At 43.2% G+C, this 24,260-nt stretch overlaps 1 protein-coding gene across 5 annotated transcripts in view; it reads right to left on the reverse strand.

Annotated features, from left to right (window-relative positions):
* The window catches only part of LOC142149119 (heterogeneous nuclear ribonucleoprotein M-like), a 113,535-nt gene that overhangs the window by 55,761 nt on the left and 33,514 nt on the right, over positions 1 to 24,260 (reverse strand). For all 5 annotated transcript variants that reach the window (XR_012690860.1, XM_075204839.1, XM_075204840.1 and 2 more), the window contains 3 exons: positions 15,889 to 15,938; positions 11,919 to 11,976; positions 8,499 to 8,591 (listed from right to left, as the gene is read on the reverse strand). Coding sequence is in view for 4 of the 5 variants with exons in the window: in XM_075204839.1 (XP_075060940.1) it covers positions 8,499 to 8,591; positions 11,919 to 11,976; positions 15,889 to 15,938 (201 nt within the window). In the remaining variant the exon portion in view is untranslated. The remainder of the gene's footprint in view (positions 1 to 8,498; positions 8,592 to 11,918; positions 11,977 to 15,888; positions 15,939 to 24,260) is intronic.

Raw genomic sequence — 24,260 nt, forward strand, 5'->3', positions numbered from 1 at the left:
TCTATCATGTACCCTCTTGAAATAATGCCCCGAATCCAAGGGTCTTGGGGTGACGCTGCGCACTGTTCCTGGAAAAGAGACAGACGTCCCCCCACCAGCGCCACCTCTTGGGGAATAGAGTGGCAGTCTGGATGCAGGCTTCTCCTGAGTCTTGGAGGCCTGGCGCCTAGCTGCAAACGAGGACCTGCCTCTGACAGACGAGCCTCGAAAATTCGGTTGTCTACCCTTAAACGACTGTCCCCTGGGCAAGGATGTTCCCCGAAAGGACTGACGAAAGGAGCTAAACCGTGGGGTCCGGCCTCTACCGGAGAAAACCGGCAAAGAGGTGCTCTTGCCCCTAATTGCCTGGGAAATCATATTATCTAATTACGGGCCAAACAGACCTGCTGCAGAAAAAGGAATGGATTCCATGGATTTCTTTGACTCAGAATCCCCTTCCCAGGATTTCAGCCATAACGTTCTTCTTGCTGAAACAGACGCAGCCTGAATAGAGGAGGAAACAGAAGCTGTTCTGAGCCGCCTCATAAATATACCCTGACGCCTCCTTTAAATGTAACGCTAGGGTAATCCATTCTGGGTCCTGTAAGGTCTGTGCCAGTTGCTCTGCCCATGCTTCCATGGCTTTAGCAACCCAAGCTGAAGCAAAAGTGGGTCTAAAAGGAAGAACCCGCTGCTACAAAAGAAGATTTTTACTCACCGTAAAATCAGTGTCTCTTACTACACTGGGGGACACTGCGTTACCTTGGGGTATAGTAGGTGGGACTGGAGTTAGGCACTTATAAACTTGTTTGTTCCCCTGACTCCTCCCCCACTATGCCCCTCCTCTGTAGCCGACTTCAGTTTTGTATAACCAAGCCAGGAAGAGAGAAGAAGCAAGTTAGAAAGCAACACCAAAGATAGCACTACTTTCAGAGCAAGGGAGGGCGCGCAGTGTCCCCCAGTGTAGTAAGAGAAACTGATTTTACGGTGAGTAAAAATCCTCTTTTCTCTGTCCTACCACTGGGGGACACTGCGTTACCTTGGAGAGCTACCAAAGCTGTATCCAAGGGCGGGAATGCTCTGGAACGGCTGTGCGCAATGTTTTGTGTTCAAAACCCTGCATTTGTGAATGCAAAGGCATGCAACAAAGAAACAATATGCAGCAGAAACAGACGCTGCCACTCTGTACAACTGCGACATTGAATGACGCTTTTGTGGCGTACAACAAGCTGCAACCCTCCTGGAAAGTGCACTGTAAAAGTCACTGGAACCTGCAGAGGGGTACAGACAGAATGTTGGTCGTGATGCAGTGGCAAGAGACCACCTAGACCCTGTCCCCCCTATGCTCTTTAGCGTTAGAGAGGCTAAATGGGCATTAAATTCCTAAACAGGAACTGTGCGAATAAGAGTACAAACTATCTCCCGTCGGAGAAACGTTACACAAATAGAAGAGGCACAAGAATGATGAACTACAATCTCTGCGTCAGTGGAATGCAGGCACTAATGGTCATAACCAATTATGTCTCAAACCGCCACTAAGTTTCTGATAAAGAAAATGAGGAAGAGCCATACACACTCTCGCCCCAGATCCCCTACGAGATGTGACATCCAAGAGAAAAGCCTGCATTGAGCTAATAACTCAATCCACTCAATGATATACAAAGGATCACCATATACACTGATGCAACAGCTTAAGCCACTCAGAGATATCTAAGGGAGCACTGATACCGTGCTTAAACTATTCAGAGATAAACAAGGGAGCACTCATTTCATGAGCAAACAGTTTAACTAATTCAGAGTCTCACCGGAGGCCAAAGCAAGCCTCCTGATGACGAGAACTAGACTCCCTGGAAATCCACAACCAACCAAGGGTGGGCTGAGCATAAAAAAACCACTTAAGCAAAACAACCTTCCGCTGAGCTACACAGAGAGCCACGGAAGCTGCACGCTGAAAGAAGAAGGGCGTAGACCCCATAGAAGCCAGCTGGTAAAGAAAACTCTTTAAAAGATTCCTGAGTGGGACGTGTGAAATTCTAGAAATTTACACCATCGAATATAATTTCTAGCCCAAAGAAAACAGCTGAGAAAGAATCTCTACCGCTGAATTGAAGGTAGCAACCATCTCCCTGCAAGGATTCTCTAGCTGAAAAGGTTAGCCATCCGACGCCACAGCGCCAAACCAGATGATGAAAACAAAAAGAGCCGAACTTCGAGATGAGGCCGCTCTGAAAACGGGAAAAGAGGGACGACAACACAAGTCCCCTAAAACAGTAGAACACTGCTTTGCGAGACATACGGCGGACCACCAGACTAGCTGGGATGCGCCCCCTCCTAGAAACTCTTGAACTCCCACGAGTAAATAGGAGCTGTGAATCACCTCTAAGTTATAGGGAGACCCGACTTGGCTATGGACAAATCCAACTGAGGGACATTAGATTGAGAGCCGATAGAGAAAACAGGTTAACATGTGAAAAGAACCTGGGCTCCCTCTTAGAGAGCCCTATGACCTAACCAGGAGAGCACAAAGGTATTACCCTGAGGTGCCCCACTCTACCTGTTAAAAGATTGATTGCTAAGGCATTCGGCCCTCAATAACAATAATAATAATAATAAGTTGGTCTAGCTTGGCCCATAGGATGGCACAAGGAACACCCCTCCGACCATACACAGGTGGACCCCTATCCTGCATTAGGATACGGGAATTGCATGAGTGCTACAAATATGCAACAGCACTGCATTTTGAGACCGAATCTCTAGAGGTTTTCTGACCCTCTGTAAAAGAAGAACAACTGACTCACTAATAAAAACAATGTGACTAAGCACCACCCGAAAGGTAAATTAGTGAATTAAGGCAAAGGGGTGCTATGCACGTCCAAAGCCCTAAAATCAGCCTTCCTTGATAAGAATCTCCCTGTTGAGACATGGGAGATGTTACGAACAAGGAGTGTTACGAACAAGGAGAGCCAAAGACACAAGTAGAAACTTCGTATCCTATTTTGCAAAACAAACTCCTGATACTGAAAGGAAATTCTGCCAGGAGCAATTTGGAACTGTGTAGAAAAGAGATGAGCGTGTTCTTTGGTAGTAAGCTACTGAAAACCCCGAACTAGAAGATAAGGCATAAGCCAACGCTTATAACGTGGTAGAATGAACGAAGAGCTGGGTAGGCTCAAAGTGATCACCTGTGAACCCAATATTGCAACCCTGCTTCTTGCTGAGAGGCTGCAAGTATAATGTTCTGGCTGAAAACATCTAGCTGAAAGCTAAGAGTTGGCTGTAATAAATAACTTCCACCTTCGGGGAATGTCCTCAAATCAAAGGATGTTTACCTGATTTCCACAGCACAAAAACTATAACCACCCCTGTAAGGCTAAGCCTGACTCGGAATGTGGCACCCTGACCTCAAATCAACAGAGAGGATCAACGGATGGAACACGTAAACATCATGGCCTGGTGTCGCTGACATAAAACAAAGAAAGCACACCTACCGCCAGAAGCCTTTGGATACTCATTTGTAATAGTACAAATTGAGAGTTCCGATATTGGAACAAAGTGCTGTAAGCATGTGGCTAACTATAGGTATCATAGCTTCATAGCTGTATGCCTAGCAGCTATGATGCTGTTGGCTGAATACAAACCACCCCATTAACCCTTAATGAGAATAAAGGCTAGAGCACTTCTGTCCGAGAGCCGCTAGATAAAACCAGTTACCAGCCCCTGCTCTGCGTAGGAGGACTTCTTTGTCTGCTCCCGCTGGGGACAGCAGAACAAGAGAACAGAGGAGCCACAGGATTGTCACCAACAGGGACCTCCCTTGTATTGACTCTGGAGAGTTATGGGAGGTGAAAAACATAGCCAGTCTATTACTGTCTACCTGGTCTTTGACAAAAGACAGACACCGAGTCTAAGATATGAGGAGAAACATTTTTCCCAACTAGGGTGTCACTAAGGCTTAGGTTGAAAATTAAAAACCAAGGATAGACTAAGTCTTGCAAATGCGAAAACTGGGATTTAAGCTGGGATTATCCACCTCGTAAGTGTAATCAGCAAGAACATTCCTCTTGATAGTAAAACAAGATGGAAATAGACATCCTCTGGTGAGGAATGAACAACATCCTTATTCTGACTGTGGCAACAGTCCAAGATAAAATCCTCTCCATCTGTGGAAGATGGTGAACAACAGCATCTCTGTGCAGATGGTTTTATACCTGAACAGCGTAATGCCGCTTCTGTGTTAGCGGACAGATATAAGCTGTGTGGGTGCTTAACCAGCACAGTGTAAACGTGTGTAGAAGCATGAAAAAGGGTATACTCACGTACCATTTCAAACTTAAAAATCACCTTAATGTGTTCGGCCACCAGAAGCGACAGTGATTTAGACCAGACCTGTTTCTGCAAAACAGCCGACACCGAAATGGGAGCACCCTATTTGTAGACCCTAGCTCCGCAGTCTGTGCCGAGGCAATCGGGCTAAGCTGTGGAAAAGAGAATTTAAAAAATTACATTTCGCACATATATAATGTCACTCCTATTTCCCAGTTGATCCATTAGAAAACATAAGGAAATGGTAAGCAAAGTAACAGGTAATATATATATATATATATATATATATATATATATATATATATATATACACATATATAGACACACACATAGATTTTTGGAGTATGCCAACCAGCGAGTATTCTACTCCTGGAAGACTCACCTATTGTAACCTGATACAACAGCAAGAAAAAAAGACACAGAATAAATCTGGTCTATCTTTTAAACAGGTAATATATATATATATGTGTGCTATTAGGGTTTACACACACATATACACAATGCAATACAGACCAACCCGCCTACCACGGGATAACACTGTATATTATTTTTGTGCCACATAAATAACGCAGAGAATATAAAACAGCGTGTTTATTACCCCTCATGTAATTCCTCAGACATAACGCATATTTGGAAAACTGTATAAAAGTTAACCACAATACTAGGGAATACAGGCTATACGTAGCAAAAGGGATTGTGTATATACACGAAAGGCCCTTTACCAGACTTATGGAAAAAGTCCATCCACAGTCACCATATGGAATATTATACAGATATGTATTCCCATATTAATGTACATCAGCCCAAAAAACAAAATATGTCACAGGAGGATAGGAAACTACCACATTGTCCAATAGGTAATCCTATAATATATACAGCAGTCATAGGGTCCTGAAATAAAGATCCTGACTGTGGCAAACAGGCTGACAATCGTTTAAAAACAGAATTAAAAACGATACTACATTACCCAGTGATGAGAGGCAGAAGTCTGGAACAGCATGCACTGATGTGTGTGTGCTCCGGATCCAAGATGGCCGCAGTTCGCGCCATTAGGGAGAGAGAGAGGGGGAGGTGCACTCCCCTCTCCTAACATGTCCGCCTCTGCTCACCGCCGCTCAGCCTATATATATATATATATATATATATATATATATATATATATATATATATATATATATATATATATAATATGGCTGCAGCTGCTGGAAGTGAGAACCGCCGCTGTGCCATGCCCAGGGTGCGTGCGGTCTCACTGACTTCATCGCCTCTACAGAGCGTGATGCTTGTCCTTCTCCCCCGCTGCTGCTCGTTGTCTAGGGGCGGAGGAGGGGGGGGGAGGCTGCCGGCAAGTCTGCGGGCGGGGAGGAGAGGCAGAGACACCCTCCATTTCTGGGAGGTCCAATGCTTGCCTCACCGCTAAAACCAAATCATCAATAAACTGATATTTAGTGATTTCTTCCTGATCCAAGGATTGAACCTGGTCAGAATCCAAATTTGATTCTTTCCTCTTCTGAAAATCCCTCTGAATCAGAAAGGACCATGAGAGGATTAGCAGATCTAAGCCGCTTTCTTTTAGCTGGGGGCAGGTTTGGGGATTCAAGTAACTGGTTAAGTTTGTCCAAACCCTTTATAAATGCTGAGGACCATGCAGGTTCTGTGGGTACAGGCGGCTGGTCCTTAAGCAAAGGGGAAGGTCCGGCTATAGCCGTTTCAGTAGAAACCGTGGCAGCAGGGAGCCCCACAGGTGGAAAAGCATTATTTGTCACAGAGGCTGCCACACTAGACAACAATTGAGTAGATTGGGAGATCATCTGTGCTAAAGAGGAACCCGACTTAGTCAGGGAAGCTACCCAGGCCGGTTCCTCCGTCAGTGGGGCTGGAAGGAGCTGGGTTTGCGCAGAGGGGACCTCTCCTTGGCAGACTGAGCAGAGCGCCAATGGGTCTTTCTGCCCATTTGGTAAGTTAACCTTACATCTGGAACATGTAAAATATTTTGCCATAGGGCCTTTTCCCCTTTCTGACATTTTAAAAAGGAAAAGCACACCAAACACACTTAAATAAGAGATATTTTGAGAGAGACAGTAGACAACAAGTAACAGACTAATGTGTAATAAAAGCTGTACTTGTATGTGTGTAACAGATTAAAAGGTATATGTGCAAGTAAGGAGATTTTAACAATCCTACTAGCCTCCCTCCTGTAACCACATAAACAGACTGTAAATGGTTAAAGAAAGGTTTTGGTACTTAGCCAAAAGGGCCACTCAGGGGAGAAGTCCAACAGCAGTGTCCTGGTGCCTGCTCCCTTGGAGATAAGTTCCTTCCCGGGCTTCTGTTTGGCGCCAGAGGACCGGACTGTACCATCTGTGCTGAAGAGTAGGGGAGCTCTTGTGATAGTTCCCCCTCTGCAGCTTTCTGTCTTTTTTTTTTTTTTTAAAGGAACTTATCACTGTATCTGGCAGAGTTATGGAGGCCTCTTGAAGAGGTCTCCTGCAGCGTAAATACCCTGATGCCCCCTCCTATTCACCTGAGGGGGGGGGGGGGGATCTTGGTATGGCCCCCGACTCTCCTCCTTCCTTTTCGTGAACCTCCGCGGTCCGCTGATGTAATCATGGCCGCCGGCGAGGTAATACAATAAGCGGCGCTCTATGCCTAATGGCAGCGCCGGTTATCTTTGGAGCCTGCAAGAGCGACAGCGGTCCTTGAGACCGCTTGTCACTCTGTACTGTGACCGCTAATACTCTGCCATCGAGAGCAGTCTGCTCTCTGACAGAGTCCGGTCACCGCTGCCCAGCTTCTGAGTGTGTTCTCTATATATAGAACACACTCCCAGCTCTGCCCTAAACTAACTGAACTGTAATAAAAGAAAAATTGAAGTTATATAAAAATAAATGAAATAAATTACTAGCTATTTCTAATAAGCCCAACTCCTTTGGGCACCTAGAAAAAACTAAGGAGGAAGAGGCGGGTGGATTGTAGAGGGGAGGGGTCTGTCAGCAGTGCTAAAGATTAACTAGCTAGGTGCCAACTCCCGTGCTCCCCTCCACAACCCATGGTAAGCAGTGTCCCCCAGACTGGATGAAAGAGAAAAGATGCATTATTACATAGCTATCACAAACAGAGTTATGGCCATGAAGTTCAACCTTTCATTCTCAAAACCCCCATTTGACCCAGGTAAAAAGGCAGAAAATAGAAACAAAACAAAAAAAACAAAAACAAAAAAAAAAAACTATAAAAAGCATAGCCCAAGTTGCCTTAGGAGGGGGAAATTCCTTCGCCCCAACTGGCAAACTTGAAATTCCATGGCTCAACATACTATGCTGTGTTAATAATGGCAGTAGTCCATTTCTTAAATCTACATTAAATCTTTGCATTGCTTTGAGCTATGCATAGACAATATAAGACTAAAATGGCTGTAATCTGTCATACTCCATCTAAAGGAATAAGTTGCATCGAACATCTTCCCCAAATTAGCAAATCCATTGCATTTCCATGCAAAGAACCTCCTCAGATTGGGATAACCCACACCTGCGTAAACTACAATGCTTCTGGCCCAATGCTGACAAGTGGGAGAAGGTCAAAAACAGTAGAACAGTGAGCATGTGAAAGATCCCAATGACACAAGTACTTTATGAATATTTATGTACTGTAGCCAGCACGTGTCATTTAGATGGCATCACACTATTGCAGGCTTGAGAAAGATTCTGGAGATTATTTAGATAAGGTTACTCAAATTGGGAAAGGAGAGTGGTTAAATTAACTTTTTACATATATGACTGTATGTATAGTAAACATTAAAATGTGATGAAGGACTTCCATTCAGGTGTGGCTCAAGGATTAATTAAGCAAATATCCCAACCTGGGGGTAAATGTATCAAGCTGAGAGTTATGGCGGGTTTGAAAAACCGATCCGATTCTAGCTATCATTTATTTAGTACATTCTACTAAATAACAGCTAGAATCTGATTGGTTGCTATAGGCAACATCTCCACTTTTCAAACACGCCGGAAAACTCAGCTGGATACATTTACCCCCTGGTCAGGGTCAAGTAAAAAAACGTTGAACAGCCTGGTTGATTATAATTATGGCTAACATGACTACAGGAAAAGATACACTACCTGACTATAGTTCACATATGGTTACTAGAATATGTGTACAAATTGTAAGTTAAAAAAATAAAAAAATGCAGACTAGCTTACCTCCAGGAGTCCCTATGCATGAACTTCTGAGATTGTTAATATCTATTGGCTGACCACCAGGTCCAAGGCCCATTCCAATACCACCAAGGCCACCTGTAAGAATTAAATGACTTAAAAAAAAAAAAAATCTTGTGATACTTAAAACAAAGGCAACAAGCATTGCTCACTTATATGTGTATCCTCCGATTACTAATGCATATAGTGTCTCATTAGAAGACTTTACATTTACTATAAAAATTTAGAGAATGGCATAGGAAGAAAAAGTAGTAAGAATGAGAAAATAAGAAAATACAACATCTGCCTTCTCCATCTAAAGCCATTCTTTGGTCAGCTTTTAACACACTACTCTCCTAAACCAGGGTTTCTTACTTCCGGTGCTCAAATATCACTAAATAGGTTATGTTTAAGGACTTTCTTAATCATGGATAGGTAAGTTTATCTATCTAGCTTTGTCAGTAATTATCACACCAGTTTCCATAGATGTAAAAACTCAAACATTACACATTGCCCTAAACCAAAGATTTTCGAACACCTTGTTTTAACCTCTACACGATCAGATGTATTTAATGGATATGTGTACTAAGTAAAAATCATACTTTGTTTCTTTGTCCAGGATAGTTAGGGGAACTTGTTAATAATACAGAGGCCACTGTCAGCACTGCCCATATAGTCTAAATAAATAATAATAAAATATTCCTCTATCATGAGAACGTGATTTTCTAATCTCTCTCTACAGCTCCACTAAAGCAATTTCTTGGCTGACCTTCCAAGCCAGTCTAGAAGCTGAGAGAGACATTATTTCACTGCTTGGTATCAACGCACTGTTTACATCGACGTCCACACTGCCTGCCTCTCACCAATGGTGGGTTTATATTGTTTAGAACTCCCATGTTGACAGCAAAGACATTTTTATATTTATTTTTTTAGAAATTAGATGGAAAATCAAAAGGAGGGGGTTCCATAAAAGTGGGGGTGAAATTAAATTAAGCACAGGATTCTATCAATAAAAAGAAAAACACCACCACTTTCACTTCCAGTTTATCACCATTTCTTGGTTACAAACTGAAATATCTTTCATCATTTATTTATATAGCGCCAACATATTCCGTAGCGCTTTACAATTGGGGACAAACACAGTAAACTAATAAACAAACTGGGTAAAACAGACAAAGCGGTGAGAAGGCCCTGCTCGCAAGCTTACAATTTTTCGGACACTGGGAGTTTGACATATGAGGTTAAGTCTACATTTGCAGTCGGCCCAGCCAGACTGCAAAGGTAAAAGTGACTCATAAGCTAAATGATCCTGTCACACAACAATGTTGGCCAAGGGATATTTGTATAACAGGTGGTAATAGGGTAGTGTAGTGAGGTTAAGAGGGTGGTTGAGGAATATTATAAGCTTGTCTGAAAAGGTGGGTTTTCAGAGAACACTTGAAAGCTTGTAGACTAGAGGAAAGTCTTCTTGTGCGAGGGAGAGAATTCCATAGAGTGGGTGCAGCCCGGAAAAATTCCTGTAACCGGGAATGGGAGGATGTAACGAGTGTGGATGAGAGACGCAGATCTTGTGCAGAACGGAGTTGCCGAGTTGGAAGATATTTTTCGACAAGAGAGGAGATGTATGTTGGTGCAGCTTTGTTGATGGCCTTGTAGGTTAGTAAGCGTATTTTATATCGGATTCGGTAGAAAACAGGCAACCAGTGTAGAGACATACAGAGTGATTCAACAGAGAAATAACGTTTTGCAAGGAAAATCAATCTTGCCGCAGCGTGCAAAATAGATTGTAGGGGTTTGAGTCTGTTTTTGGAAAGGCCAGTAAGGAGGGAATTGCAATAACCAATGCAGGAGATAAGTGCATGAATTAAGGTTTTTGCAGTGTCTTGTGTGAGAGATATGTGCGAACTCTGGAAATGTTTTTGAGATGTATGTAACATGATTTAGATATAGAGTCAATGTGGGGAACAAAGGATAGGTGCGAGTCAAGGATTACACCTAGGCAGCGAGCTTGTGGGGTGGGATTTATGGTCATATTATCAACATAGATAGAAATGTCAGGTATGCTCTTGTTGGTAGGTGGGATTATTATTAACTCTGTTTTAGAAAGATTACGTTTGAGTTGGCAAGAGGGCATCCAAGATGAAATGGCAGAAAGACAGTCAGTTACACGGGACAACACAGATGTCGAGAGATTAGGAGAGGATAGATAAATTTGGGTATCATCCGCATAGAGAGAATACTGAAATCCAAAGGAAATTTTTAGATTTCCAAGAGAAGCAGTATAGATAGAGAGCAGCAGAGGACCTAGCACTGAGTCTTGCGGTACTCCAACTGATAAAAGGAAGAGCAGAGGTGGCCCCAGAGAAATGAACAGTGAAAGAGCGATTAGAAAGGTAGGATGAGAACCAGGACAGAACAGTGTCTTGAAGCCCTAGGGATTGCAGCATTTGTATGAGAAGAGAATGGTCAACGGTGTCAAATGCAGCCGAGAGATCCAGGAGAATTAGGAGAGAGTAATGGCGTTTAGTTTTAGCAGTGATCAGATCATTGACAAACGCAGTCTCTGTGGAGTGTTGTGAACGAAAGCCAGACTGAAGAGGATCCAACAGGTTGTTTGCGGAAAGGAAGCGCGTGAGGCGAGTGTAGGCAAGTCTCTCTAGAAGCTTGGAGGGGCACAGCAGCTGAGAGATGGGACGGTAATTCGATAGAGAGTTTGGGTCGGAATCTTGTTTTGTTAGAATAGGAGTAATCACTGCATGCTTGTATAGTGACGGAAAGATGCCAGTAGAGAACGAGAGAATACAGATTTTAGTTAGAGGCGAGATGAGCACAGGAGACAGGGATCTACCAATTTGCGAGGGGATAGGATCAAGAGGACAGGAGGTAGAGTAGGAGGATAAGAAGAGAGTAGAAATTTCCTCTTCATTTGGGGTCAAATGAAGAGAGTATGTCAGAGGTTGGTGGGAAGGAATTGAACCAATTGCTTGTCAAGGAAGAGGATACCATTTCTAGTCTGATCTGATCAATCTTGTCCTTGAAATAGGAAGCAAGATCCTGGGCACTGATAGTGGACGGAGGGTTTGGAGTGGGAGGATTGAGAAGAGCTTTAAATGTCTTAAAAAGGCATTGGGGTTGGAAGCCTGAGCATAGAGCATAGAGCATTGTTTTGCAGTGTCCAGAGCATTTCGATAGGAGCGGTAGATAGAAGTATATATATTCACAGAATATGGAATTATATCTATTTTAAAGGACAGTTTTCTTTCACTTTTTGCTTTTCCCCCCCAATTTTGTAGAATTTCCCGATTATTGCTTTATTTGTAATGTGTGTGTTAATAGTATTTTTTACAAATAGTAATTTTTTCTTCCAATCATAAAGTTTGCTTCTAAAGGAAATTTAAATAGAAAGGATGTTTACTACAGACTTACGTGGAAGTTGTGGAGGTCGATCTGCAAACAGGTCTCCCTTAGGCATTGCTTTGTCATCCTACAATCAAAAACATGTTACAAAACTTTCAAATCAATTAAATGTGGCATACCTATTTTAATTGAAATTGGAAAAATTAAGGGGGGAGACAAGAAATGAATATGCACAAAATAAACACAAGGGTACTACAATATTTCAGACAAGATCATGAATAAAGGGACACAGTGAAAATTGTAAGTGGAAAGTTAGGTATAATGGTAGAAAATATTATTTTACTAGTAGATGAAGAAAAACCAACAGTAAAAAGAACAAAAATGTAACTAAGTGATCTTGAGAAGGATGAGTCATCTAAGCCAGTTTATGGACGTCCAATTTCGCTATACTAGAAAATCTTTGTTAAAATTTACCAAAGATCAACCATATCAGGCTATAAAATTAAATTATTCTAAAGAATACTTTGCATTTCACTTGCAACCCTCCACTCTTGGATTCTTGAAGAGTAATTCCATTTCATCTTGAAAGCATACCAAAATTACATATTTGGGGATTCATATCCCCTCTCTATATGAATGTTTATACGTAGAAAACTTCCCCTGAACCATCAAAATCAATAAGACTGGATCTGCTCAGGTGACGGAAAAAAATCTTGTGTCTGGGGTAGGATTGTAGTACTTAAAATAAATGTGCTACCCGGCCTACTCTCTTCCAAAACTCTTCCAAGAAATTAAGACAATGTGTTAGGAAACTAATCTATAAAGTATTTTCTTAATGGATGGTTTGAGAAGAACAAAAAACTATTGCAATCATGTGCTTAGTTTTGATTATATTTATTGTTGTTCTGCTGTTCCAAGTATTCAGTATTTTAGCCAAAAAATTACACAGACTAGGTCCATTTAAGTAAGTGCAGAATCATTACAAGAGGCCAAAATACTCCCTCTTTGTTTTTCCCAGAAACAGGGTATATAAAGTGTATACTGATAAAGATCTTATTAGGCGCTTCACTGTGGTATGCAGCCGTGTAAATACTTAATTTATATACAGAGGTATAGTAACCATCATTCCAAGTGGTTGGATAACATCCCCTTGGGGCAGATGCGGAGGGTGAGGTGTGTAAGAGACAGATCAATGAGATGAAAGAATCCTTTTTGAGTAAAGGTTATGGTGAGGAAAAATTGGAAAGAGCTATGGAAACCGCTGTACAATTAGATAGAAACATCTTGATTACTGGGAAGGAAAAAAGAGCAGAATTCTGAAAAATTTCAGTGGGCCTTTATATGGAATTTTTCTGCTGATCAACAACAGATTGAGAAGATCTTTGTAAAAAATTCGGATCTGCTTAAAAGGGATAAGACCATTGGTAATTTGATTCCTGACAGACCAGTCTTCATTTATAAGAAGGCACCAAATATTAAAGATAGCATAGTGAGAAGCTGTCTGGAAGACACCAGAAAGTCTGTCAGAACAGTGTGTTTTCACAGATGTGGATTATGTGTAGCCTGCCAGACATGTAAAACATCCATTTCAAAAACAACTAAATTAGAAATAAATGGGTACGAATTCTCTATAGACCAATTTATTACGTGTAACACAAGGAATGTTATCTACTTGATTAGATGTACATGTGGCAAGATCTATGTGGTAAAGTCTACTCGCCCCTTAAAAATCAGGTTACGCAAGCACATATACAATATCAAAAAAGGTATGGAAACCCACTCTGTATCACAACATTTTAAACAACATTCTTGTGAACCCCGTTATATAGAACAATTTGGGGGTATACAGACAATAGAAACATGGAAAAATAGGGATTTGGCTGGGAATCTAGCCAGGGCAGAGATGTGCTGGATTTATAATTTGCAAGCTTTGATGCCTATGGGTTTGAATGCGGAGTTTGAGATTAAATGGTTTCTATAAGTTTGTTTATCCACATGGTGAATCCATATTCCATTGCATCCTCCTTTAATACACATGTTGATGCATTGTATGCTGGATATGTTAGTCATATACATCCATCACAAAGTTATTCAGACACATATCTTTTTTTAGTTTTTATTAATAGACCATGTTATTTAGGTTTGTGTCCACCAGAGGGCTTTCATATCTTATTTGACATATAATTGTTGGTTGGGAAATGAATACATAAAAAAAGATTGTTTACACCTGTTTAGATATGCTCACATTGACTGTGTGATAAGTGCTTTACAGATCAATAGTAAGTTAGGTGTCATTACTGTTGATTGACATTCGACCATCATTGGGACCATGTTTGCCTATTTTATATGACTGTTTTAAGATTACGATTTGCTTCTTTTTTTCTTTTATTTCATTTGCATGCGATACCACACATTACCGCATGTCCGCGTTTGATAAAGTTATTTTGAACCAGACCTCTTCTGGATAGAAGGCGGATAGTACCAGGAATCTACGCTTTGATACAGCCGATAGCGTTTTTCATACAATTAGAAGGGGAACGTGGACTATTTAACATCGGACTTCTGGGTCTTTCTCAAGGCATAACTCCCCAACTAAGGAGTTTGTGGGTTGAAACGCGTTGGCCAGTGACCCGATCATTGAATGCATAGATGTCAGTGCCGTTTCACAGTTGATTCCAGCTGCAGCAGTTTCATCTTGTACAGGCGCCTTTCATATGGACATTCGGTACGGGGCTATTTCTATTGATTCGGATGTACATATTTTACGAATGTTTTATTGATAAATAAATTGTGCATTGAGATAATGCACTAGTGCGGTATGCTCTGTTGCTTTTTTCTATGATCATACAAGCAAAGTGGAGTGAGAAGGCACACATGCTGGGGTTATTAGAAGGAGACAGAGTCATCCTGACAGGCACATATTGGATTTTCCGCATGTAAGCATATACCCAAAGGGGGAGAAAAATAAATTAAAAATCACAGGTGCCGCATTTTGAAGCCTTTTCATCACCAGCTTTTGAAAACCATTTTATATCCCATAGTGGTGGTGGACATTTTTTTTTACCTTTGTGCCAAATGATAATATAAAATGTTTGTTCTTTCATTTTATGTACATACATGTTTTCCATAAGACGAGAGGATTGAGAGAAAATATTCCTCTATGGATTAGGGGTCTTTCGCATTATTCTCTGTGATTCAAGGACGGGAGCGCCAGTGTATGTACCATCTTGTTTATCATTATCAGGGTATATAAAAGTATCTAAATACATAACAATTATTTTAGTTACATGAAACACTGAAATAATGCCCCTGTAAAATTCTGCACTTATCCATGCTCAGGCTAGTAATTTATGGAAGTGAGAGTAGATCATGTGCTCTTAAAATGTTATGTTACTTACAGACAGTGGGAGCTGCCATTTTGTAGGGTGATGTAATATTCATGAGAATCTAGTCGGATATACAAAATTGTTTCCTAACAAAGATGAAATCTTTTGAATATTGGATTAGCCCACAAAATTACACTAAGTGATCTGCTAAACACTCCCTCAAGATGCAGACAAACAATTAATTTACGTATACAGTTTGGAAAGGCCAATAGTGTGGTGTGGTGTGGTGTGGTGTGGTGTGGTGTGTTCCTCAAAAGCCCTTAGATAATCTAGGCAAGGGTAAGGTTTTGCATCTCCCTTGAGTAGAACACAGCTTGGTCCTGCATATTCGATATAAACTTATCCAAAGAATAGTTTTGCATCATAGGAAAAGAAATTGAAAACAAGAACATATAAACGCTTTTCACTTGGAACCAGAAATAAATAGAAATGCATTTAGTAAAATCTGCAAAACATTATGTAAAAACAAATACACTAAAAGTTGTCTAAAAAGGTGGAAACTTACTATACACGCTACATAAAATAAGCAAATGTACAGATTTGTCAGTTTACCACCAACGCAACACACATGCACTTCTATGGTCACTTGCTTTTTTTTTTGTAATAATCACTCAACTGCTCTTGACAAATATTTTTTTTCACTTAAAACTTACCATTTTCACCATCATAGGTCTATCAAACAGCAACTGTCCATTGAACATCGCTATCAGGCAGTCAAAGAAAATAAAAAGGTTTTCTTGCAGGCACAATTAAACAACTGACAAATAGATTCCATTGTGCTTTAGTAAGTAAATTGTCATTTAGCCAGATGTATAATTTGCATGTTTCATCTATAGAGGCAAAGTAAACAATTACAGAGTTTAACTAAAAGCCTGGGAGTTCTGTAATATTAGTGCAAACTTTCGACTAATGACAGATTAAAATAAAGACAATTTTCAAATAAAGCTCATACTAATTTTTATTGAACAGTCATTGACTGTGTTTCATCAATCTGTTTTTAATACCTACAATGTATTTAAATGTAAAACATGGCAGGATTCCAATATACTAGAACCACCCTATGCTGTATTCTCAAAAAAAAACTGATGGAAAGAAGCCAGGATATGTTTTACATGCCTTACTATAGAACTTCTCATAACATGTCTTGGGAGCTTTGGATATGAAAAACAAATACAAGACCCTCCTCGACAATGCTATGAAAGTCACATTTCTGTTACACGTACAGAGAGCGAGGATGCCAACCAATCCATTTTAAAGTGAATTTCACTTGTATTCTTAAGCTGTTGCTCTACAATAACATCTCTATCGACTTGTATACCTGGCTATCAGTTGAGCATTCACATCCACAATTGGGTTGCAACAACATGTCTGCATACTCGGTTGCTGTAGAATCGGCAGTTCAAACAAACAGTAATTAGTCCAGAAAAACCTGCGTCTTCCACAGAGGAAAGAGCCATAACTGAAGTTGTACTGAGCATATGGATTCTGTGTTTTCGTCCTGGCCAAATTTAGTAATCAATTGCTGCAGGTTCCTCAGGACATGAGTAGGGACATGGATAGGGAGGGTTTGCCAGATATAGAGTAGCCTCGGTAAGATGTTCATCTTAACACTGACTATACACCCAAACCATGAGACAAGGTGTTTATTCCAGTGGGTTATATCATGTTTTATTGAGTATAAAACTCAATATTAACTGCATATAGCTGGGAGTAGGTTTTAGTAAGATATATGCCCAGATGTTTAACATTCTGAGGCTGCCACAGAAATGCGTAATTTGCCTTGAGGTTTTGTAGGAGGGAGGCCGGTATGTCGTTTAGATCTAAAATTTCTGATTTATCTGCGTTTATTTTATAATTAGATAATTCGCTATATTGCTGGATTTCTTGGAAGAGGTTTGGCAGCGCAATATGGGGATTCGTAATGGTAGAGATGACACTGTCTGCATGAAGAGCAATTTTGTGGTCGCGAGTGTCTGTATTGGTTCCCATGATATCTGGGTTCAGCCTAATGCGGGCTGCTAACGGCTCCATTATTAAGGCGAAGAGCAAGGATGATAATGGACAGCCGAATGGGGTTGAAATAACAATGTTTGTACCATAATACCTCAGCTGCGGTACCAGCAGAGATGCAATTCCTCTGCAGAAGGCTCCCTGTATTCCTATATTCATTAAGGTGCGCTGCATGAACACTCACGGCAGTGGGAGCAGTGTCGGGCTGCAGGCGCTTTCTTCATTTTCCTTTTTTTCTTGAATTGGCTGCTTCCCCTCCTATCTGAAGTCATAGTTAACAACGGGAGTCTGTAGCCGGCCTTTGCAGGTGTCACTTGGGTAGCCTGGGTGTCCAGCGGTCTAAGTGAGCCGGTCACAGTAAACCTACAGTCTGTAGGGGAAGGCACCAGGCGGACAGGCCCCAGATGTTGCGGGTTTTCTTTATTCTGCGACTGTCCCAGAAGCTCCAGGCAGTGAGTTACCAGTTACCTGTGGGTGCTATTTATTGAGGGGTGAGGAACTGAGGTGAATTGCAGCCTTCCAAGATGGCGCTTTGACCATGCCCCGCTCTGCAGTGTTTCACAGCAACACCAGGCGGCAGCACAGCTTCACACCCACGTCCCTAGAAGTTTACAATAAGGGCCCAGCAAAAGGATATGGCCAGTGGATAAAGGACCAGAGAGGTAGCACTTTTATTAGTGAACTGTAATATTCCTTATTGCCACAAGATGGCAGCACAGCTCCACTCCCTCGTCCCAGGGGAGCCTACAAGGTATGGAAGAAAATGGAGATGCCTTTATTTTCACCCTATGAAGAGTGTCTCTGGAGCTGTCAGATGGACACCCAGCAAGGCACCACCACCCGCAATCTCTCAAATGACAGCGCAAGGTAAGTAGGCTGCAGCTAATATTTTCCTACTATAGGTTATAACTCCTGCAGAGGCCCTAGCACAATTTACCTTCCCACAGATAGTAATAGCAGAGGGGGAGAAAATAGCCGTCCGGTGGGTACACATCACAGTACCATGGTAGTTGAAGGCAGCTGCGGATTAGTCCAGATGAGGGACAGCCACTCCACCACCACAACCCTGTCGGCTGGCTCCAGGGAGGTGTGGAAAGGAGCCAGGTATGTGCAGCAAAGTTTGAGTCTGAGAGGCAGTTCCAGTGCAGAGTGCCAATGATTGCGCGAGCAGTCACTCAAATACCGCTTATCTGTCCTGGACTGCAGCAGGATCCTCTCTCCCTCCCTCAAGATAAAATGGCCCTCTCCAGCCCTGTATGCCCGCAAAGTCAGTCAGCAGTAGGACCGAAAAGTAGCAGATCAGTGCAGCGGGTCCCTCTCACTAACTCTCCAGACAGCAGGCTCCGATCAGCTACAGGCAGCGGTGCAGAGACCAGTGGGGATAACGGCGAGGTAAGGGGCCTATGCTGCTATCAGGGAGGCCAGAGAACAGCTTCAGATGGCTTCCCAGCTGAACCGCCGGCAGCAATCAGCACAGCATCAGCCCAGTAGAGATAGAGGGAGGTTAGCCTTAAAAAGTATTGTTTGCCCTCCTATTTGTGACCGTTACAGCATGCAGGGTCGGATAACAAATCAGGACCTCTGCAGGAGAGCAAGCACCATGCGACTTACTCCATGTCCAGTCAAGCCACATCCCCTGTCCTCACATTTTTTTTTTAAACCAGAGTGAAAAGCCATGCTAGGGTAACATTGTCAACTGAACAGCTTAGCAGGATAGTACACGCGAAGCAGATCAGATTGTAAAGATTGGTCTTTATACAAGGGGACTGATTGAAATGGTGGCTGCTCCTCCATTGGAGCACACCTCTGACTGTTTGACGGTCACATGTCATACTCGGCATTTGGTGTGCAACTGCCATTATAAACTGCGGTTGTCCACAAGCAGAATCCTGAAATGTAGCAGTCACAATCCTTGCCGCCCCTCTTCTGGTGTTAAGAGTGGAGGAAAAGTCCTGAACCAACAATACTATTATACAAGTACAGTAGTTTGCCAAGAAAAAAAAAAATTTGATTTTTACTTACGTAAAATCCATTTCTCTGACTCCACAGGGGGACACTGCAAGACATTGGGGTATAGTAGTGGGTCAGGAAGTCTGTCACTTTATCAACTTCTTTGATCTTTACTCTCCCTCCCCTACTATGCCCCTCCTCTCTTGTGGTTTCCTCAGTTTTGACTAACCAAGCATGAGAGGAAAGGGTGAAAACCCTGAAGGGCTTAAGTCATTGCAATAAACAAACAATTTTCACACACAGAACTATATACAGAGCAAGGGAGGGTGTGTAGTGTCCCCCAATGGAGTCAGAGAAATGGATTTTACGGTGAGTAAAAATCTTATTTTCTCTTTCCTGCCATTGGGGGACACTGCGAGACATTTGGAATATAAAAAAGCTTCCCTAAGAGAGGGATTGCTCTGGACCAGCTGCGAGTATAATCCTGCGGCCAAAGCTTGCATCGGCCGATGCGAAACCCAGTAATCTGTAAAACCTTGTGAAGGTGTGGACAGAAGACCACTTTGCTGCCTTGCACAACTGCTCTGCCGACGCCCCGTGTCGAGCCGCCCAAGAAGTGCCTACTGCCCTGGTAGAATGTGCTCTTAACTTTTGCGGGATTGGCTGCGAGGCTCTTATGTAGGCCTCCCGAATGGTAGCTGTAATCCAGCGGGCAATAGCCTGCTTTGACGCCGGCCACCCCCGTTTATTTGCCTCATAGAGGACAAAAAGGTCTTTGGACTTTCTAACGGGGGCCGTGCGGTCTATATAATACTGTAAGGCTCGGACTACATCCAGTAATTGTAAGCCCTTTTCTCAGAAATCCTGGGAGGAGCGGAACACTGGTACGAAAATCTCCTGATTCAAGTGGAATCTAGATACCACTTTCGGTCTGAAAGAGAGCTTTGTCCGAAGTACCACCCTGTCCGCATGGAAGATGAGGAAGCGGGGGGGGGAGGAAGGGGGGAGTCACAGTGAAGCACCCTTAGTTCCGGAACCCTACAAGCTGAAACTAGGGCCAGAAGGAACAATGTTTTCCAAGTAAGATATCTTAAGGCCACTGAGTGTAATGGTTCAAACGGTGGCCTGGCGAGAACCCCTAGAACTAGATTGAGGTCCCAGGGCTCTACTAGGTGGCAGAATGGGGGTTGTATATGTAGAACCCCATGCAGAAAAGTTTTAATGTCGCTATCTTTCGCTGGAAGTACACGGAGAGTGCCGATATTTGAATTCTGAGTGATCCTAGGCGGAGACCCTTCCATAGACCTTCTTGTAAGAAGTCCAACAGGCAGGGAAGTCTAAACCTAGAAGTGTGGAGTCCCTTGGACTCGCACCACAGTATGTACGTTTTCCAAACTCTGTAGCATATGGAGGACGATGAAGACTTTCTGGCCTTGATCATGATTGAGATCACCTCCTGTGAGAAACCCCTAGCCTTGAGTATTAGGGTCTCAACAGCCACGCCGTCAAAGCTAGTCGATCCATATAAAATATATAAATAAATGGTGATGATGATGATCCATACCTTCGTAGAGAAATGGACCCTGAACTGGAAGATCTGGTCGCATGGGAAGACGGAAGGGAGGGGCTGCTGCCAGCCCCAAAAGGTCTGAGAACCAATACGGGGCTGTTAGTATTGCGGGAACCAATTCTCTTTAGATTTTTTATAACCCGCGCTATCATGGGGATGGGAGGGAATATGTACACCATCCGAGATCGATCTCCGGTTTGCTCCAGCGATCCACCAGAAGGGAGAATACCTGTCTGTTTAGGGCCCATTCCCCTGGGTGGAAAGTTTGCCTGCTGAGAAAATCGGCCTCCCAATTCTCTACCCCTGGGATTTAGATGGCTGAAATTTTGGGTACATGATGCTCTACCAGTGTCATTATACGTGTCACCTCTCGCATGGCCTCTGCGCTGCGAGTGCCGCCTTGGTGATTTTTGTAGGCTACCATGGTGGCGTTGTCTGATTGTATTTGTAGGGGTTTTCCTGTTCGGAACCCCTGAGCCTTTGTCAGTGTCATGTATACTGCTCTGAGCTCCAGTATGTTTATCGGAAGTGAGGCATCCTGAGGAGACCAGAGGCCCTGAAGCCTTAGGTGTCCTGTTACGCCACCCCACACTGACAGGCTCGAGTCCGTTGTGACGAGAGTCCAAGACCAGGTCTGCAGAGACTGCCCCTTTTCCAAGTTGACCTTGGATGTACACCAGGCCAGGGACATCCTTGTGTGTGGGCACAGGCGAATGATCTGTCGGTCTAAATGATTCTGCGATCCCGACCACTTGTGCAGGATCTTTTTGAAGTGGGCACGAGTGGAACTGCCTCGAATACTGAGACCATTGTCCCCAGGAGTTTCATGCAACTGAGGATAGAGACCCTATTCTTTGTTAGCAGGGCCTTGGTCTTATCGCGCAGCTATAGGGCCCTGTCCCCTGGATGATATATTTTCTATGACTGCGTATCGAATATTAGACCCAGGAAATGCATATATGTTGCGCTGGGACTAGTGATGACTTTGGGACATTCAACACCCAGAAGGAATTGCATTGTGATCCCTATTTGCCGAGATAGGAGAGCTGCCGACGGAGCCTTCAAGAGAAGGTCATCCAGTTATGGAATCATGGTTATTCCTTTCTGACACAACAGGCCTGCCATGATCGCCATAATCTTGGTGAATACCCCGAGTGCCGTTGCTAGGCCAAAGGGCAGGGCCTTGAACTGAAAATGTGCTATTCCTACTGCAAAGCGTAGTAGGCAATGGTGTCCCCTCCATATTGGGACATGAAGATAGACATCCTTGGTATCTATGGAGGCTAGATATTCTCCTTGTTCTATACCTGCTATTACTGAACGAAACTACTGAATCTTTAGTGGTTTGTTTAGCAACTGAAGATATAGAATGGGCCGGAATGTTGCGTCTGGCTTTGGTACGAAGAAGAGGTCGGAGTAAAACCCTCGTCCTCTCTATAGGGGGGGGGGAGGGGTACTTGTACCATTACCTGTGCTGCCAGCAGCTTTTGAATGGCCTCCTGAAGCGTTTTGTGCTTGAGTGGGCAGAGGGGAAGGGGAGTGACGAAGAACCTCTGTTTGGGGGACTGGGCTAGGTCTAGACGTAGCCTCGGGACACTATTTCTCGAATAGAAAGATCCGTGGTGGAAGCCCATCATTGATCTCTGAATTGAAGATGTGCTCCTACCTGTGTTTCCCCAGGAAGGGCTTTGTCAATCAGTGGTTTTGCCTGCTGGGCAAGAGGATCCTCGCCTAGCTGCACCTCTGCCTCTGTTAAATGTTCCTCTGGGAGCAGTGTATTGGCCTCTTGGCGGGGTCCCCCCCGCCTCGTGAAAAATTCCAAAAGGACCGAAATCTACCCTGCCAGGGTCTATTATTTACAGTGGGAAGGGAAGAGCTGTGCTCCCCCCCCCCCCCGTGGTCTCATGAATAACCTTTTCCAGCTCTGAGCCGAAAAGTGTCACCCCATCAAAGGGTAAATTTTGTAAGGCTCTCTTGGAATCGGCATCTACTGTCCACGACTGTAACCATAGGCTACGGCGGGCTGCAACTACAAGTGCCGAGGACTTCACATTCACCGACACAGCGACCATGGCGGCGCTTGCTACGTATTCAAAGGTCCATGCTCTGCTAACGTTAAGAGCTCCGTACGAGGTGTGTTATCTTTTAGCCTCTTAACTAACCCTTCAGTCCATAGCTGAATTGCCTTGTTCGCCCAAGCTACAGCCATATTAGGTCTAAACAGATTGCCAACCGCATTATATGCTGAGCGAAGCACTAAGACACACTTTTTATCAGTGGGATCCTTAAGGGCTATCTGCTTCTTAATGAGAATGGCCGAAGATGATGCCAAGCGTGCTACTGGGGGTGTCTACTCTGGGTAACGACTCCCATCTAACAGTATGCTCTGGTGGCAGAGGGTAAAGGGACTTGAATTTACACGGCATCATAAACTGTTTATTGGGTTTTTGCCAAGCTTGAGCTATTATTTCTAAAATTTTCGGTGAATATGGGAAAGCTGCTAATTGTGCCTTGGTCCTTTTAAATAAGGAAATCCCTGAAGGTGCCATGGGTTCAGGTTCAGCAAACCCAAAGGTATGCCTGATGCCTAGAAGGAGGCTATCGACACTATGTGCAGAGGCCGCATCAGTGTCATGACGGCCTTCGTCCTCTGGATCTAACGCTAATTCTCCTTCCTCTGCTGAGGAGAGATCTGAATCCTGATCTCGGTCTAAAACCGTATCAGAAATAATTATTTTGCCCCTGTGAGTAATAGATAACAATCTATCTTCCCTGTGAGCTTGCTCAGCCTGGGAGGTTATGGCTTCGTTAGTGTGACTGTGCGTAAGGGTGTATATTGAGTAAAGTTTTCACATAACTCTGTTTCCCGTAGCATCATGTTAGGTTTTCCACGGCTGTTGATAGGGATAGTAGCCAAAACGGTTCTTCCACTGCTGTAGACAGCTCCTGGGTTGAGCTGTGCCGCGCCTGGTTGTCAGCGCTACAGGTTGCGCAAAGGGCGTCTCGGTTTGTCTGTCCAACAGATAACTTGGTCTTACACTTGGCACAAACATAATACAACACAGAAGCTAGAGAGTCCCTTGCTTTTTGCTGTCCCCTTCTCAGCCATTCTATTTAAAGTAGCAGATAAAACAAGCTGTACTAAAGAATTACAGAAATCTGCTGGGTGTTCAGATAGGAGTCTACTGAGTCTCTATAGTAGGTAGTCCTATAATAGCAAAACACACTTCCCTCAACAATAGATATTACAGTGCTGTATGTGAAAAGGTGGTAATGTAAAGAAATCACAACCCCAGTAAAAACACAACAATCCCTCTGTAAACGCTCAACTGGCTTTGGAGCCTGTATTGATACCAGACAGCTTTGTACTGCAGTTGAGGAGAGGCAGAGTAGCAGAATCGGGCAGCGATATTGCACAATGTTCTCCTGTGTCGCCACGTGAGGAATGTGCTCTGTTAGTGGCAGGAAATGAATGAATGGGAGGAAGAAAGTCAG

The sequence above is a fragment of the Mixophyes fleayi genome, chromosome 1 (genome assembly GCF_038048845.1).
Source record: "Mixophyes fleayi isolate aMixFle1 chromosome 1, aMixFle1.hap1, whole genome shotgun sequence".
Classification (NCBI taxonomy): domain Eukaryota; kingdom Metazoa; phylum Chordata; class Amphibia; order Anura; family Limnodynastidae; genus Mixophyes; species Mixophyes fleayi.